The sequence below is a fragment of the Littorina saxatilis genome, linkage group LG10 (assembly GCF_037325665.1).
Source record: "Littorina saxatilis isolate snail1 linkage group LG10, US_GU_Lsax_2.0, whole genome shotgun sequence".
NCBI classification, from domain to species: domain Eukaryota; kingdom Metazoa; phylum Mollusca; class Gastropoda; order Littorinimorpha; family Littorinidae; genus Littorina; species Littorina saxatilis.
The window spans coordinates 38,552,776-38,568,619 of record NC_090254.1 but is presented as its reverse complement, the minus strand read 5'-3'; the positions used below and the strand labels follow the sequence as shown (position 1 = coordinate 38,568,619).

Genomic DNA, 15,844 nt, shown 5'->3' with positions numbered 1-15,844 from the left:
AAGAAACATATGTACCCTTTTTTTCTGCCAGTGACCACTTTCCCATTTGTATCACTTGGTCTCGTAAAGAGGTTAAAATTCCAAAGGTTGGTCACAAAACTATTACATATAGTTCATTCTCTCATTTCAGTGAACGTGCATTTCTTTCTGATCTCAAAAATAGCCCACTTTCAAATACTTACAATTTTACAAATCCTGACGAAGCTTTAGAGTTTTGGACATCTATTTTCATTATCATTTACAACAAACATGCACCACTGAAAACACATCGAGTAAAGCAGACAGAAAAACCCAAATGGATCGACCAAGACATAAAAAATGCTGCAAATTACCGTGACTTCTTAAAAAAAACATGGTACCCACGAAGAGTACACACAACAAAGAAATAAAGTAAATTCCTTGAAACGAAAACGTAAACAACAATATTTTCAACATCTCATTACATCTAAACAAGATTCAAAATCTATTTGGAAAGCAATTAACCAACTCACAAACAAAGAAACTTCAACAAAATCTTCCCAAATAATTGACATTTCTGCAGATACACTCAATGACCATTTCTCAAAAATTGCTGATAAAGTAATTTCTTGTGATCGGACACAGTCAAATAATTTAGAACATTTAAAGGAATACTGCAATTCAAAACAGATACATTTTCAGCATACACTGCCACCAATGACTATACTGGATGTTTACTCTCATCTTCAGCATCTAAAACAAACCGGAACACGTGACATAGATGGTCTGGATGCAAACATTATAAAAATGGCAGCTCCAATTATCACAGATACATTGACATTTATCTATAACCTTTGTATTGACAAAAGCTATTTTCCTAAACAATTCAAACAGGCTAAAGTGATTCCTCTATTTAAATCAGGAGATACTACAAATCCTTCAAATTATAGACCAATATCAATTCTATCAATCCTTTCGAAGCCTCTTGAAAAACATATCAATAAACACATCCTTTCTCACTTTGAGAACAATAAATTGATCCATGATAATCAATCAGGTTTTAGGCAAAAACACTCATGTCAAACAGCGCTTATTAGTTTAGTAGACCAATGGCTGACAAACATTAATAATAATCAGTTCTGTGCTGCTCTATTTGTTGACTTTGCTAAAGCTTTTGACCTAATTGACCATACACTTCTTATCAAAAAGCTTGAGATTTATGGAATTGCACCAGATTCCATAAACATTTTAACATCTTTCCTGTCAGCCAGACAGCAAAGTCCTTATCTGAAACAATCATACTCTTGTAAGCAAACAGTAAGGTTTGGAGTACCACAAGGTTCTATTCTTGGTCCATTACTATTTTCTATATATATAAACGACCTACCTCTATTTGTAAAATGCATGTGTGAACTATTTGCAGATGATACTACAATTCATTCTAGTCATCAAGATCTTATTAAACTAGCAAATATCCTCCAAGAAAACATTGATCGATTACTTGAATGGTCAGAACTAAACCATATGTCACTGAATCCAAATAAAACTAAATGCATGCTACTTACCACGAGGCAAAAAAGACAAAATCTAACATCTGGATTTCCGACATTGCTAATACGAAATCAAGATGTTACCGAAGTTGATAGCCATAAAGTCTTGGGAATAACTATTGACAATAACCTGTCTTGGTCAAAACATGTTGATACACTTTGTAAAAACACATCCAAAAAAATATTTCAGTTATCAAAAATCAAACACTTTCTAGACCTGTTTTATCAGGCACATAATATTCAGTCAGCTATTGACTATGCTTCCACAGTGTGGGACTCTGCAAGTGCAAATACTTTGAAACACTTGTGCAGTTTACATAGACGAGCTGTTAAATTAATTATTTTAAAAAATACATCTCTTTCCATGACTGATTATAAACGATTGCAAATTCTTCCTATCAAAGATAGATTTGCATATAACAAAGGTGTGATGATGTTTAGAATTATGTCAGGGAATGCACCTACACTCATTGCCTCAAATTTCAAAATAAATCATTATAGAAAATGTAACAAATTAATTACCCCAACTCCAAGAATTGACTTGTACAAGTCGAGTCTATCATATTCTGGAGCAATTATGTGGAACGCCATTCCAAATATAATTAAATTACGAATTCACGAAACATCATTCAAGGAATATTACATGCTGTTTCTTTTACAAAACTTATAAGAAATATTATCAAGCAGCTGGCAAAATATAACTGTACTCTCTGATAATATTGAAAAACATGATTATATATAATTCATGAAGGATTTTTTTTTTCTGTTATAAATAATTTTTAAACATTGCTATAGAATCCTAATGCATTTTGAAATGTCTTATTGGTTGCTTGACATGTTAATTATGGTAAATATGTCATTTGTACTATAGTTAAACTTATCTGTTATTTCTTCTTGTTTGTTACCCCTCAATGGGCGAGGGCCGGATGAAAACAAGCATGTATATATTGCTTATTCTGTCACCCTCGTAAAATAAATTTCAATTCAATTCAATTCAATTCATTGAAACTGACTACACAAATGAGCGTCCTCCCCTGAAACAGTCGAATGCAAGGGAAGTGGATCACATGTGACCTCTCTCTCCCTCCATGGCGATGTTCTCGTACACTCTGTCGTCACCTCGGGACACAGCGGGAGGACGTGTGACACCCTGCTGCACGCCTGCAATACAATAAAATGAGTTAAGATGAGATAAGATGAGATAAGATGAGATGAGATGAGATGAGATGAGGTGAGGTGAGGTGAGGTGAGGTGAGGTGAGGTGAGATGAGATTAGATACGACAATTCCCCCGAAAGCGGCGTATAGCTGCCAGAATGGCGGGGTAAAAACGATCATGCACGTAAAACCCACTCGTGCAAAAACATGAGTGAACGTGGGAGCTTCAGCTCAGAATAGTCAGCCAGCCACCAAACCCCCAATATTCAATAAACAAAACACACACACACACACACACCCCAAAATAGATCTGCTCACCGTTAACCCTGCTATTTGCAACCCCGGACAGGTTGAGGCTTGTGTAAAGGTGAGGATCCTCATCAGCTGGTGTCTTTGGTTGCTTCTGCTCTGGGCTTCCGCCTGTAACACACACACACACACACTCTCTCACACACACACACACACATACACACACACACACACAAGTGTTAAGTAAGTATTTCTCTTTCAGGCTTTTGCCCAATGTTAACAAATAAATTTGATCTGGTGTTGCACATGCATATTCTGTGATACCAACACACATCGGGCAAATATTTCAAATACCTTCCCGCAGTGGGGCACTGCGGTTATGAAATTAAAGGCCCCTCCTGTTTTTGGAACCGCTGGAGCTTTCTAGTTTGCTGTTAGGTAGATTTTTGGTTCCTCTTTCCTGTCATGCTCTCTTTTTCTTCATGAATTCTTTTCTCTGCGTAGTCGGCTGGACGTTAAGCAACAAATAAACAAACAAACAAACTTCAAATACCTTCCTTCAATTTTGTTTGTTTTGTGTACTGTTTGTTTGTTTGTTTGTTTGTTTGTTTGCTTAACGCCCAGCCGACCACGAAGGGCCATATCAGGGCGGTGCTGTTTTGACATATATAACTTGCGCCACACACAAGACAGAAGTCGCAGCACAGGCTTCATGTCTCACCCAGTCACATTATTCTGACACCGGACCAACCAGTCCTAGCACTAACACCATAATGCCAGACGCCAGGCGGAGCAGCCACTAGATTGCCAATTTTAAAGTCTTAGGTATGACCCGGCCGGGGTTCGAACCCACGTATTGTACAGCAGTGTCAGATAACCACTGGTTTTGACGGTGACGTTTAACAGTTATGTAATCATGTCCTTTGAAGGGGGAAACATTGAGTTGTGTACTTTCTCTCTCTCTCTCTCTCTCTCTCTCTCTCTCTCTCTCTCTCTCTCTCTCTCTCTCTCTCTCTCTCTCTCTCTCTCTCTCTCTCTCTCTCTCTCTCTCTCTCTGTATCTCCTTTGTGCATTCTATTGTCGTTCCTTTTTCCTCTTTTATTTTTGTTTTTGTCTAATATAATTTGTAAATACATATTTGGTTTAAAGGGCAATCTGGTAAAGTCTCGCCTCAAAATATTGTCATCTATATGTTCCTTTCTCCTGTTAGGATCACCACTATAAGCTTATAGCTTGTTGTTGATCCTAAACATCCTTATCGTATATCATATCCATACATTGTTGAATAAAACACTGTTTAAACCCAGAGGGGAAAACACTCCCAGCACACTGTGTACAGTGTCAGAGTGTCAGCAACTCACAAAGACTGCCACGTCGATACAAGACGATCATCACGACGACAAGGACGATGACGACAATACTCAGAGCAATACCCACACCGACGGCAGTCCAATTGAACGGCTCACTTTTTGTTTCTGAATGCAGAGCACCTGAAAACAAAATTAATTGCTCATTAGTAATGAACATGTGCCAACAAAATCTGACTTACTGATTGTCTCCATTTTTAAGTGGACAATTTAAGTGGCACGTTTGATTTTTTTCAAAACCAAGCAAAGTGTATGGAGTTCATGTATTTCGCCATACAACAAGAGATAGATGATACAAGTCTGAGTCTGAGTTTAAAACGGGTTTGCATACATGGTGCATACACAAAAAGAGGAAAGTTTGTTTTCAAATGGCGGCGCAAGCGAGTTCTCGCCTGACAGTGAGTGTATGTGCCTGCGTTTATACAAAAAATGGCTACTTATCTACCCCGACAGTGTTTTGAATGCATACACACTATTACGACAAATAACTGACCAAGTTCTTTATAACCTTGTTGTCCACTGATCTTTATGAGAACCGAGGCGTCAGCGCTGTGCCCATTGTTGGCAGCGTTGGTCAATTTGCACGTCACAGTCTTCCCATCAACCTCTGCGGCAGATCTCGAGGTCAGAGTGCATGTGAATCCTTGTTGACCTTGACATTCACCTCCCCACTGCACCATATTCGCGTTGATTGGTTTCATCCCGGTCACATGGCTCGTCACGTGGATCAGTAAATTACTGCTCGCGTCGCGATATTGGGTTACGAGGAGTGTCATATTGTCTGGTCCATCTGGTAAAAAGAAAATGCAGCTGCACATTTCTACTACATAGCAAATAAGGCTTTGCCCCGGGCTGTATCTCAAATCATTTTAAAGTACATATTTGTGCGATAAGTTTGTTAATTTGTTTTCCTACTGAAAACTTTATTTTAGTTACATTGGCATTAGGAGAAGAATTTTATGGGCTTAAGTTAGACAGGTTACTCATTTTGTGAAATGATATATCAGAATACCAAACAACACAACTCACAAGCCACATTTCTGGTCATCACGGCTGTCATTGGCTGCACCCAGTTCAGTTGACATGCGGCCATCATCCCGTCGTGCTGTCTGCTAACTTTACCAGAGGGAAATTTCAGCTTTGTCACTCCGTAGTCTCCTGTTGCTATGGTGATGTTCCCTAGCAACCAGACCAGCCGTCCTACCGGGTATCCCAGAAAGTCAGCAGTACAAACACACGGCACCACGCCAGTCTCGGGGATGTAGTTCAGTTCACTGCAGTTGTGGGTCGGCTGGTCGGGTGTGGCTGTTGTAACAATGTTTAAGAACATCAAGTGTCTTCAGCGCCTAACAGAACACACAACGGTGCAAAGTTAATGCAAAATTTAATGCTGCCTTTCACCAGCATGTTTTTCTTTAGTTTGTGTAATCAGTGATACCATGAATAGTTGAACATTCACAGTGTAAACAGTTCTGTCAGATCAATAACATTGTTCTTTAAAAACTCTTCGCCTATAATGTTCAGAATCGTTTGCCATTTGCGGTGTTGTTGTTTTTGTTTTTTGTTAGGTTTTGATCATTAAACACATACTGGTTCAACAGGATGTGGGACAAATACAAATTAGAAAAAGACAAAATTAATACATTAAGTCAATCTGTCGAACTCGCAGACTTAACGCACTGCATTTTTTCATCATGACAATTGCTTTGCTGATAACCAGCGTACAGACCTGCGAGCTGCGGCCCTCTGGTAGCTTGCAGTGACAAACCCATATAGCGCAGTAATGCTTGCGCTTAACTGGAAAGCGCGCTTTTCTTTATTCTTTTTAACTTTCTGAGCTTCTTTCCAATCCAAACCTAGCATATCAATATGTTTTTGATTCAAGAAGAGATCAATACACTGTATAACGATAAAAACATTTTTAGATCGATTCCCACATTTTTATATTTAATCACGTTTTGACTGAATGTTTTAACATAGAGGGGGAATCGAAATGAGTGTCGTGGTGTATGTGTGTGTGTGTGTGTGTGTGTGTGTGTGTACGTGCGTGTTTGTAGAGCGATTCAGACCAAACTACTGGATCGATCTTTATGAAATTTTACATGAGAGTTCCTGGGATTGATATCCCCGAACGTTTTTTCTTTTTTTTTTGATAAATGTCTTTGATGACGTCATATCCGGCTTTTTGTGAAAGTTGAGGCGGCACCGTCACGCTCTCATTTTTCCACTAAATTGGTTGAAATTTTGGTCAGTAATCTTCGACAAAGCCCGGACGTCGGTATTGCATTTCGGTATTGCATTTCAGCTTGGTGGCCTAAAAATTAATTAATGACTTTGGTCATTAAAAATCTGAAAATTGTAAAAAAAAAAAAAAACAATTATAAAACGATCCAAATTTACGTTTATCTTATTTTACATCATTTCCTGATTCCAAAAACATATATATATGTTATATTTGGATTAAAAACAAGCTCTGAAAATTAAAAATGAGACAATGACAAAAGGTGACGTTTTCATGTCAGTATGTCCCAAATGACATCACCAGTACATTTTTCATTCTATCTAATCTGTTTTCGTTCTATTTTTTCTAATAACATGCGTTAACAATTGATTGCCAACTGGAATGGAAGAGCACAAAAAGTGTAACTTGATATGCAGTTTCTCTAGAGGGAAAAACATCTTCCACTTTCATGTCAGTGTGTCCCATGCAACATACATTTGCCAAACAGCTATGTGTAAGTAGATTATTTGTTAGTGGTATAGAAAATACTGATCAACAATCAAAGTCAGTTTTCACATTCATTTTCTACCTATTTCTTATTTGTTTATTCTTTTGGCAATGGTGAAATGTCAGCAATCGTGTGTCATTCGGGACAGTAGACATGACACCTGACCTTTTGTCACTGTCTCAAATATAAAAATTATGATCAAAATTAAATTTTCCGAAATCGATTTATAAACAATTTCATCTTATTCCTGGTCGGTTCCTGATACCAAAAACATATAGATATGATATGTTTGGATTAAAAACACGCTCAGAAAGTTAAAACGAAGAGAGGTACAGAAAAGCGTGCTATCCTTCTCAGCGCAACTACTACCCCGCTCTTCTTGTCAATTTCACTGCCTTTGCCATGAGTGGTGGACTGACGATGCTACGAGTATACGGTCTTGCTGAAAAATTGCATTGCGTTCCGTTTCATTCTGTGAGTTCGACAGCTACTTGACTAAATGTTGTATTTTCGCCTTACGCGACTTGTTTCTTTTAATTACACTTATCGACAAAAATAAAAATAAACGGATTCGGGACATTGTCTGGAAAAATGTAAATGTAAAGTTTCATAAAGATCGGTCAAAGAGTTTTCTCGAACCGCTCCACACACACGCGCGCGCGCACACACACACACACACACACACACACACACACACACACACACACACACACGCACACGCACACCCATAAATACACACACACAGTCACCACCGCCCTCGTCTCCATTTTCAGTCAATGTTAAAACATTGAGTCAAAACTTTACTAAAAATGTAAAAAGAAGGGCAAAGCCCTCTAGGCTCACGTTTTCAAGTTGCGTCTTTCTCTTATTGATGTTTTCAACACATGCAACAGTATACCAAATAACTATCGTTGTTGGTTACCTCTAAGTTGGGGTCCTGATTTGGCCTATATGGTCCGCTGGACCCAAAAAGCAACAGATATCATATCATATCACCTGTAAGTTGACCGTTGATCCTGACTATCGAGGCTTTAGCGCTGTGCCTATTGTTGGCAGTGTTGGTCACTCTGCACGTCACATCCTTCCCGTTAACATTTGTTGCAGCACTCAGAGTCATAGTGCACGTGAATCCTTTTTGACCGTCACATTCACCTCCCCACCACACCATCTCAGCTCTCATTGGATTCATATTTCTCACGTGACTCGTCACATGGACCAGCATTATGTTGCTGTCGTTTGAGTGGGTAATTTGGAGTGTCACGCTGTCTGGTCCATCTGGTGAAGAAACAAAAACATTCAAAGCGTGATTAACCATCAAGACAATCACAGAAACTGGTAACACCGACGCTATAACTGCATGTTCGTCGTGTTCAGACTGTGGTAAGTGCACTTGTATGTGCTTCCTTGCTTTGATTCAACCACAAATTTGCCATGCAAATCACGGTCAATCAAGTCACGGCAAACTGTGTGTTAATGTAAAGGATGTCAAGTGCCCTGTCTGAAAAAAACATATTCAGTGTTTGAATTAGCTTCTCTTGGTTGCAAGATTGTCGCCTTTGGTTGCAAAATAAAGGTCAATTGAAACTCATTAATTTTGTAATTTTTGACAACTTCATGGGAAGCAATTATTAAACTAAAGGTCATAACTGCAACTACCGATATCCTTCTTCAAGGGAAGCCTATTGTTTTGTATTTGTCGCGGACAGTTGTATGTATATATAAGGTTCCTTGGTCGGGCGTTGCTGAAAGGTACCTGTGTCAAGGTTGGAAGACCTGTAGTTGAGCTTAGCTCAGCTATTCCACGCATTGCACGTATTGCACGCATTGCGCAGGAAGTTTACGGTAGGCTGCGCGCTTTTTGTGGAGTTCACTGGTTACCTTGTAGCTGACCGTAAAATTCATAAGCATTCTTTTTTCTGTCTCGGCCGAGACAAGATGTTTTCGAACGGCTTCGCGTTGTGAATTGTCGTTTGAGTTCGAGGTTTATTTTTCAGTAGTAATGTACGTCTACTGGTTGACTTTGTTAAAGTCGGTTGCGTAAAGTGTACGCGATGATATTCATTGGCCTGTGTGAGGTTTTCAGTGATTACTGTCAAGGACAGAACGGACCGGGATGTGCGAACCTTAGCTTCTCGGCATTGAGGAGGCACCACCACGCTGCTGTTTGAGCAGCAACTTTGGACCATCGCAGTGGCACCACCACGCTGCTGTTTGAGCAGCAACTTTGGACCATCGCAGTGGCACCACCACGCTGCTGTTTGAGCAGCAACTTTGGATCATCGCCGTGGCACCACTACGCTGTTGTTGAGCAGCTATTTCGTATCGTCGCAGTGGCCCAACCACGCTGCTGTTGAGCAGCAACTTCGGACAGGCGCCGTCGCGGCAGCATGTGTGCAGTGTGACGGCACTCGACCGGGCTGAATCTCTCACCCCCGCGACAGAGACGCAGGTGTCGACCTGAGGGCGCACCCACCCACCCCCCCCCCCCCCCCCCGAATTCATCGAATTAGTAGCTAAGTACTTTCTTTCAACGATAGAGATCATTTAGGGTATGAGGAGGGCCTTTAAGACGTACGTTCTTTGTATTGACTACCCTGATCGTCTCGTGTATGTTAGTTGTTGACATATTATGTGACTGTTGTTTACTTTCTCATGCTCATCATGTTCATCTTCATGTATTCGGATTAACCTTTCCATCATCCCATTCATCGTCACCCCCATCTTACACCCTACTTGGGACTATTAAATATTTTCATTTATTTACATCGGTGTTCTGTGAGTGCTGTGTGGTGTGGCCAACGTTTTTGAGGTAAAAACTAAAACATGCAAGCATGCATGCACGCGACAGTATTGATTTTGTGATAACATGCGCACAAATAATACGAAACAAATGCGCATGCCATGTAATACATAATTGTGATTAGAAATGGCTATGGGTGACTCGACTATGCGTTACGCCCTGACAAAACCAGCAAATTGAGACGATTGCCAGTGGATTGATTATGTTCAGCAAGTATGCAAGATGATATTTTCAACTGAAATAAACAGACCTAAGTGGAAGAAAAGCCCGCTATTTCGTCAATTTAAGTGAATGAGATTACATACATCAAGCCTTTTTTGCTCGTCCACTGGAACCTTTAAAATCAGGTATTGGTAAAGATTATGGTTCAGAAAAAAGTTCCCATTTGGTGTTACTGTTGTCAGTATTATCACCATATATACTGTTAAGTCTGTCAGTTTAGATATTTGATCAAATCCAAAATATCGTTATCCAGCAAAGTTGTCATCAGTTGCAGATTGCAACAGAATCCCTGGAAAAATTTGAACATGAGACTTTATTTTAAAGTCCTGATACACCTGCCTTTCTAGCCTTGTAAATTGTGGATGGAAGTAACCCGGATTGTCCATAGCGCAATAAGCCAAAATAGATCATAACACTAACAATTTCAGCGCATTTTTCAGGAAAACTCAAATTTATCAATGTGTTAATGTAATAGAAAAGAAAAGAAAGTTACATTCTCTACAATGTTTGGTTTTTACCGTTGGAGCAAACAAAGCATAAAGATCAATCTAAAAATACACCGTGGAGCTTTGTTTACTTCAGTTGGTGTGACACTGAATCTCGCATATATTTGTGGAGCCGCGATGTCTCATGTAGTCATGGTCAAACTAAGAATAGGGAACACGAGATTATCAGTTATCGTTAGATTTGACTGTGATATCAACATTTAACAGTCTGAATGTCGAGAAAGCTGAAATCATATCAGATCGAGGCGTGAGCGATTTGACTGTGATATCAACATTTAACAGTCTGAATGTCGAGAAAGCTGAAATCATATCAGATCGAGGCGTGAGCCGAGATCTGATATGATTCAGCTTTCGAGACATTCAGACTGATAAATGTTGATATCACAGTCAAATCTAACGATAATGAATGCTATCGAGAGTCTCAAATGAAAGACTGTCCATCTGTAACAAGCACAACCTCGCATACCGTAAACATTTTGTAACATAGTTCTCTTGACTGCCATAGTATGGGACCCCAAACAAATTTTCGGCTACAAGGAAGCCTCTACAACAATATTTTCAATGTTGCAGTCTTAAAAACTAGAATTGGGAGGGCAGTCTCTATGATCTGAAAAAGGGTACCTTGTAACCTCTCGAAATGTTTCAGAGTGTACAATAGATCGAGGGAATGCACAAAAAGCTGCCTCAAGAATTGCACTTTGACCTTAGCATGGGTGCACTTTGACCTTAGCATTCGATTCGAATTTTTCATTGACGTTTCTTGCTAAACCAAAGAACTGAGCATAGCAGGAATGACCGAGGGATAAGCTAGCATCGTAAGAAACATAATCTAATTAATGGTAGTTATGAATGACTGGTATATATTGAATATTAAGTGAAAATCCATCCTTCCAGCCCGCTAACACTTCAACTCGAGGGCCACGTGACCGCACGTATACTGAACTTGCCTTAGCTTCCTTCTACGGTGTGAGAAAGTTTCCAGGTATTTGTCGGTGTCGGCGGACTGCATAATAATGTTGTTGAAGCTCAGTCGCGCTGAGTGCAGACGACACATCCAAAATGGCGTCCTTCGACAGCGCTGTGACTGTGTGAAAGATGCTGAGGGTTGTTCGGTTGATGTTGTATGGCTACGACTAAGAAGGGTGGACAATGGTTCATGCAGGAGCGAACTGTTTAAATCGGCTGCTCATTTCCTGCCATTTTGTGAGTGATGTGCGTGGAAACACTGCAAGAGATCTCACAGTTTTCTGAGAACTGGTACTTTCAAGGTCAGCTTTGTAAGATTGTAACATTCTTTTCTACTACTTCTCTGGTAAAGCTGGGTGGGAAAAGTTTGTTTTTATTCATTGCACAGCTTAATCTTTCTGATGCAATTACTTTCCTTTTATAAATTTGTGATTTAAAAAAGGGAGACATTTGTTTCCTTCAGGTGAGATTTTTTTCTTCAAAATTACAATTAATAAACTACTTCCTGCACGATATTAAATTCACTGTGAACTTTCTGCGCGATATCAATTGATATACAGTTCCTAGTTGACCAATGACAACAGCTGTTTTTGTCATGTGATCAGTAAAAATGCGATAAACAGTTATATTTGTGATCAAGTTGTGCAAGTACAGAAAATGGTTGTTTCTCCTTATAAAACAAGAAATATTTCTGTGCTGTTACTTTTCCATTTGCCAGAAGCGAAATACTAATTCTCACTAGTTATTGGACAAGCTGTACCTGGAAACTGGCGTTCTCTTCCCCCAACTCATGACAATAATTAACCCATTCATTTAAAAAAGGAGTGCTGGAATGGACAAAGTGCAGCTAAAAACGTTTGGGAAGTATCAAACATGATCCATCATTATCTTAATTCTTTTTAACTCTGATATGTGATGAACTTTAGAGAACAATATTGCCGTTGTAAAAATCACCAATTCATGATTATGAAGAAAGGTATCAGAAAACACCGAATAGCAGAACTCACAAGCCACATGTCTGGTAATCACCGCTGCTATTGGCTGCACCCAGTCCAGCTGACACGTGGCCATCATCCCATCGTACTGTCTGCTCACTTTACCAGAGGGAAACTTTAGCTTCGTTACGCCGTAGTCTCCTGTTGCCATGGTGATGTTCCCTATCAACCAGATCAGTCGTCCTGACGGGGATCCCAGAAGGCTAGCGGTACAGACACACGGCACCACCACGCCAGTCTCGGGGATGTAGTTCAGTCCACTGCAGTTGTGGGTCGGCTGGCCAGGTGGAGCTGTTTACAATCAGGAGGTGTAAATCTCTTCAGAGCCCAAAATAACACAAAGCAGCGCAACTTACATGCAAAGCTTAAATCCTGTATGCCCTCATAAAAGTAATTTGTAAAAATCAGTGATGCAATCGAAAACATCCACAGTGTAAACTGTTACGTCCAATCAATAACAATGTCGTTCAAACACTGTTTGTCTGTTTGGAATAGTTTGGCATTTGCAATTTCTGTTTTGTTTCGTTGTGACCAGAAAAAACCGGTCTGCTTCAGCAAGAAAAGAACAAGTCGTGTAGACAGTGTAAAGCCTGTCAGTTGTAAAATTCCCTGCGCGTGACCGCCGCTCAAATAAGGGCACCCGAAAAATCGATGGGGTAAAAATAAAAGGGACCAATTAAAAATCGTATGAAAAGTGTCAAGTTGTGCATATTATGATTTTGTGTCGATTTATAATTGCTCCCTTCCGTTTTTCTCACGTCGATTTTTTGGGTAACCTTATTTGAGCGGTGCCAGGTAGTCATCGTTTCCCTTGAAGCGCTATACTCCTCTGCGCTATACTGGCTTGTCAGTTCAAGCGACAAGCCGCAGGTAAGCGAGAAAGCTATTGTCGTGAAATGCCGCAGTGCATTCTGGTTTCATTCTGTGAGTTCGAAAGATTGACTTAATGTACTAATTTCGTTTCACGTGCTTTCCCCAAAAGCGGTGTATGGCTGCCTGAATGGCGGGGTAAAAACGGGCATACGCGTAAACATCCACTCGTGCAAAAAACATGAGTGAACGTGGAAGTTTTAGCCCATGAACGAAAAAGAAGAAGCTTCAAACGCCATGTTATTATTGTAATGGTCAGTGTGTGTGACATCCTATAACATTTCTTCCTCTCTCTCTATCGTGCATCCCCAAATCCGACCGTAAGTATGCCTTTCCTGATCAATACTTACTTATATTGATATTCTTGTGGAGATAGAATGAATTGAATTTATAATAACCACTGTAGACGTATACGACGAACTCCGTGTACCGGCGAAAAGTAGCTGGGAGGTGCCAGGAGTAGGTCAGGGAGCCATTGTAGTACACCTGGTTGTCACTGGTCTTCACGTAGCTGGTCAGCCCGTCGCGAAATGTGAGATTACCACTAAACAAGTCACCTTTGTTCTGAAAAATGGAACGTAAAGGTTCGTTTTTGAGGTATGATGTGCTATTTCTTGCAACATGTATGTTATTTGTTTTCAAATGCAATCAAGTAAATTAACCATGCTTGTCCATTTTGTCTGTAATCGACAATGCCAATGCCAGGAATTTTGAAAAACTAACTTCCGAAAAAAAATCACGAAATGAATTCTTTTAAAACAAATCCCACTGTGTACAGAGAGCTTGCAGACTGTTCAATTTTGGTACGTGACCAAGTCGAGGAATGGTCTGATTAGCTTCACTCCAAGCGCCCGTCAGTGAGAACTCCTCTGACACAGACTGATCGCCGGGCCCGAGTGCAGTGGTGTCGACGCCATATTCGCCGGACCAGGCAGCAGTGGTCCAGAAATGTCTTCACGGATGAGTCCCGCTTCACTTTATCTCATCCCGATGGGCGAGGTCGTATGTGAAGGCGTAAAGGAGAGCGATTTGTCGACGGCGCTGTTCAAGAGCACAACCTTTATGATGGAGGGTCTGCGATGACGTGGGGCGGGTTCCACCTGCATGGCAGGACCCTGCTCTATCTCGTACACGGCATTTTGACCGGGGTCCGCTACCGCGACGAGATCCGTCAGCCCATTGCCATTCCCATGCTGCGAACCATGGGTAATGGTGGCTTCACACTGTCCCGAAATCGACGCCAGATGGCCATACGAATACGGAATTTTGAATTTCGCGTGATGATGGCCCCTAACTTGGTCATAAGCCAATCAACAGCCGAAGCAGGTACGATGTCTACAGAAGGTCACACGATTACACCCGAACCACACTGGAAGGCAACACAAAAATGTGAATTTGTATTAAATAGTTTACCCGCAGGACACACGAAGGCCACACGATGGCTACACGACGTCGTATTGAGAGTACGATGCGTTCGAACTAGGTCACGAAGGCGTCAGGTGACCTAACGATGGTATAAACCCTTCGGCCGACCGTGGGAAATTCAGTTGCTTATTCTGAGATTATTGGGAGCAGAACACACAGTGCATTTCAAATTTAATTCATCTTTAATTCCACTTTAACATGCCACCCAAGGCAGGGGGAAGAGATCAGCAAAGTATGCCATTCTGCAGGAACTGAGCTGTGATTAATTGTGATTGCAGCTTTGGGAGTTACACACGCCTCTCCTCTGTAGAGTTGCCCAGGACTGACTGAGAAAGATGCTCTGAGGCTGGCCTTTAATGTGCCCACGTTACCATGACACATGTGAAAAACGTTTGAGCTACCCACATTTGCATACACTGTGGTCCCATCTCGATACACGACGGATATGCAAGGACTTCACGTAGTCGTGTTGCCTTCCTGAGACAATCGAGCAGCTTCTTGTTTCCTTCGTATTGTCCTCGTGAGGCGAAAAATGCCTGATGGCACCGATGATCACACGAAGTAAAGACGAAGGTGACACGATTTGACAAGATGCCCGCACGATGGCCTTACGAAGGGCAAAATGGACACACGAATTCAACATTAAAAAGGAACCTCCGCAATTACGGTCTTCCGGATATTTTTTGACATGCCAAAGATGTTGCCATCGCTCACGAAGTTGCTGCCGGAGCCTGAGAAACTCAACAGGCGGTCATACGATGGCTTAAGATGCCCTCACGAATGGCCCGATGTATTTACGATCAGATCCGGATTTAAACATTTCCTTTATCGTGTGTCCATCTGGTGTCCATTTCGGGACAGTGTGACGCCCGCAAGGATTCACATTAAAACGCATCGCGCTTGCATCGTCACCAACGTCCTTGAGCAGCAGGGCGTTCAGCGCATGCAGTTACCATGTCAATAGTAATTCATCCATGACTGCAAGTACTATACACACTATTGTTATTGAAATAATGTACTGTTTGTTTAGGCGCGGTAGACTATGACCGT

General features: G+C 40.9%; 1 protein-coding gene across 1 annotated transcript; it reads right to left on the bottom strand.

Annotated features, from left to right (window-relative positions):
* Positions 1-2,293: 2,293 nt before the first annotated feature.
* On the bottom strand, positions 2,294-13,928 carry LOC138978767 (uncharacterized). The gene is made up of 8 exons (XM_070351556.1): positions 13,720-13,928; positions 12,512-12,790; positions 8,007-8,285; positions 5,311-5,586; positions 4,775-5,071; positions 4,276-4,404; positions 2,984-3,085; positions 2,294-2,669 (listed from the first exon to the last, which is right to left on the bottom strand). Exons 2-8 carry the CDS (start codon positions 12,648-12,650, stop codon positions 2,572-2,574), a joined length of 1,320 nt encoding a protein of 439 aa, XP_070207657.1. The 5' UTR covers positions 12,651-12,790; positions 13,720-13,928; the 3' UTR covers positions 2,294-2,571.
* Positions 13,929-15,844: the final 1,916 nt, after the last annotated feature.

What these genes read in the sequence shown, in the direction of transcription:
- LOC138978767 (XM_070351556.1), bottom strand. Translation starts at nt 12,650, where the DNA reads ATGGCAACAGGAGACTACGGCGTAACGAAGCTAAAGTTTCCCTCTGGT. An exon ending in GATCAACGGTCAACTTACAG is followed by an intron (nt 5,587 to 8,006) that starts GTGATATGATAT and finishes TTGTTACAACAG; the next exon opens with CCACACCCGACCAGCCGACC. An exon ending in GATGACCAGAAATGTGGCTT is followed by an intron (nt 5,072 to 5,310) that starts GTGAGTTGTGTT and finishes TCTTTTTACCAG; the next exon opens with ATGGACCAGACAATATGACA.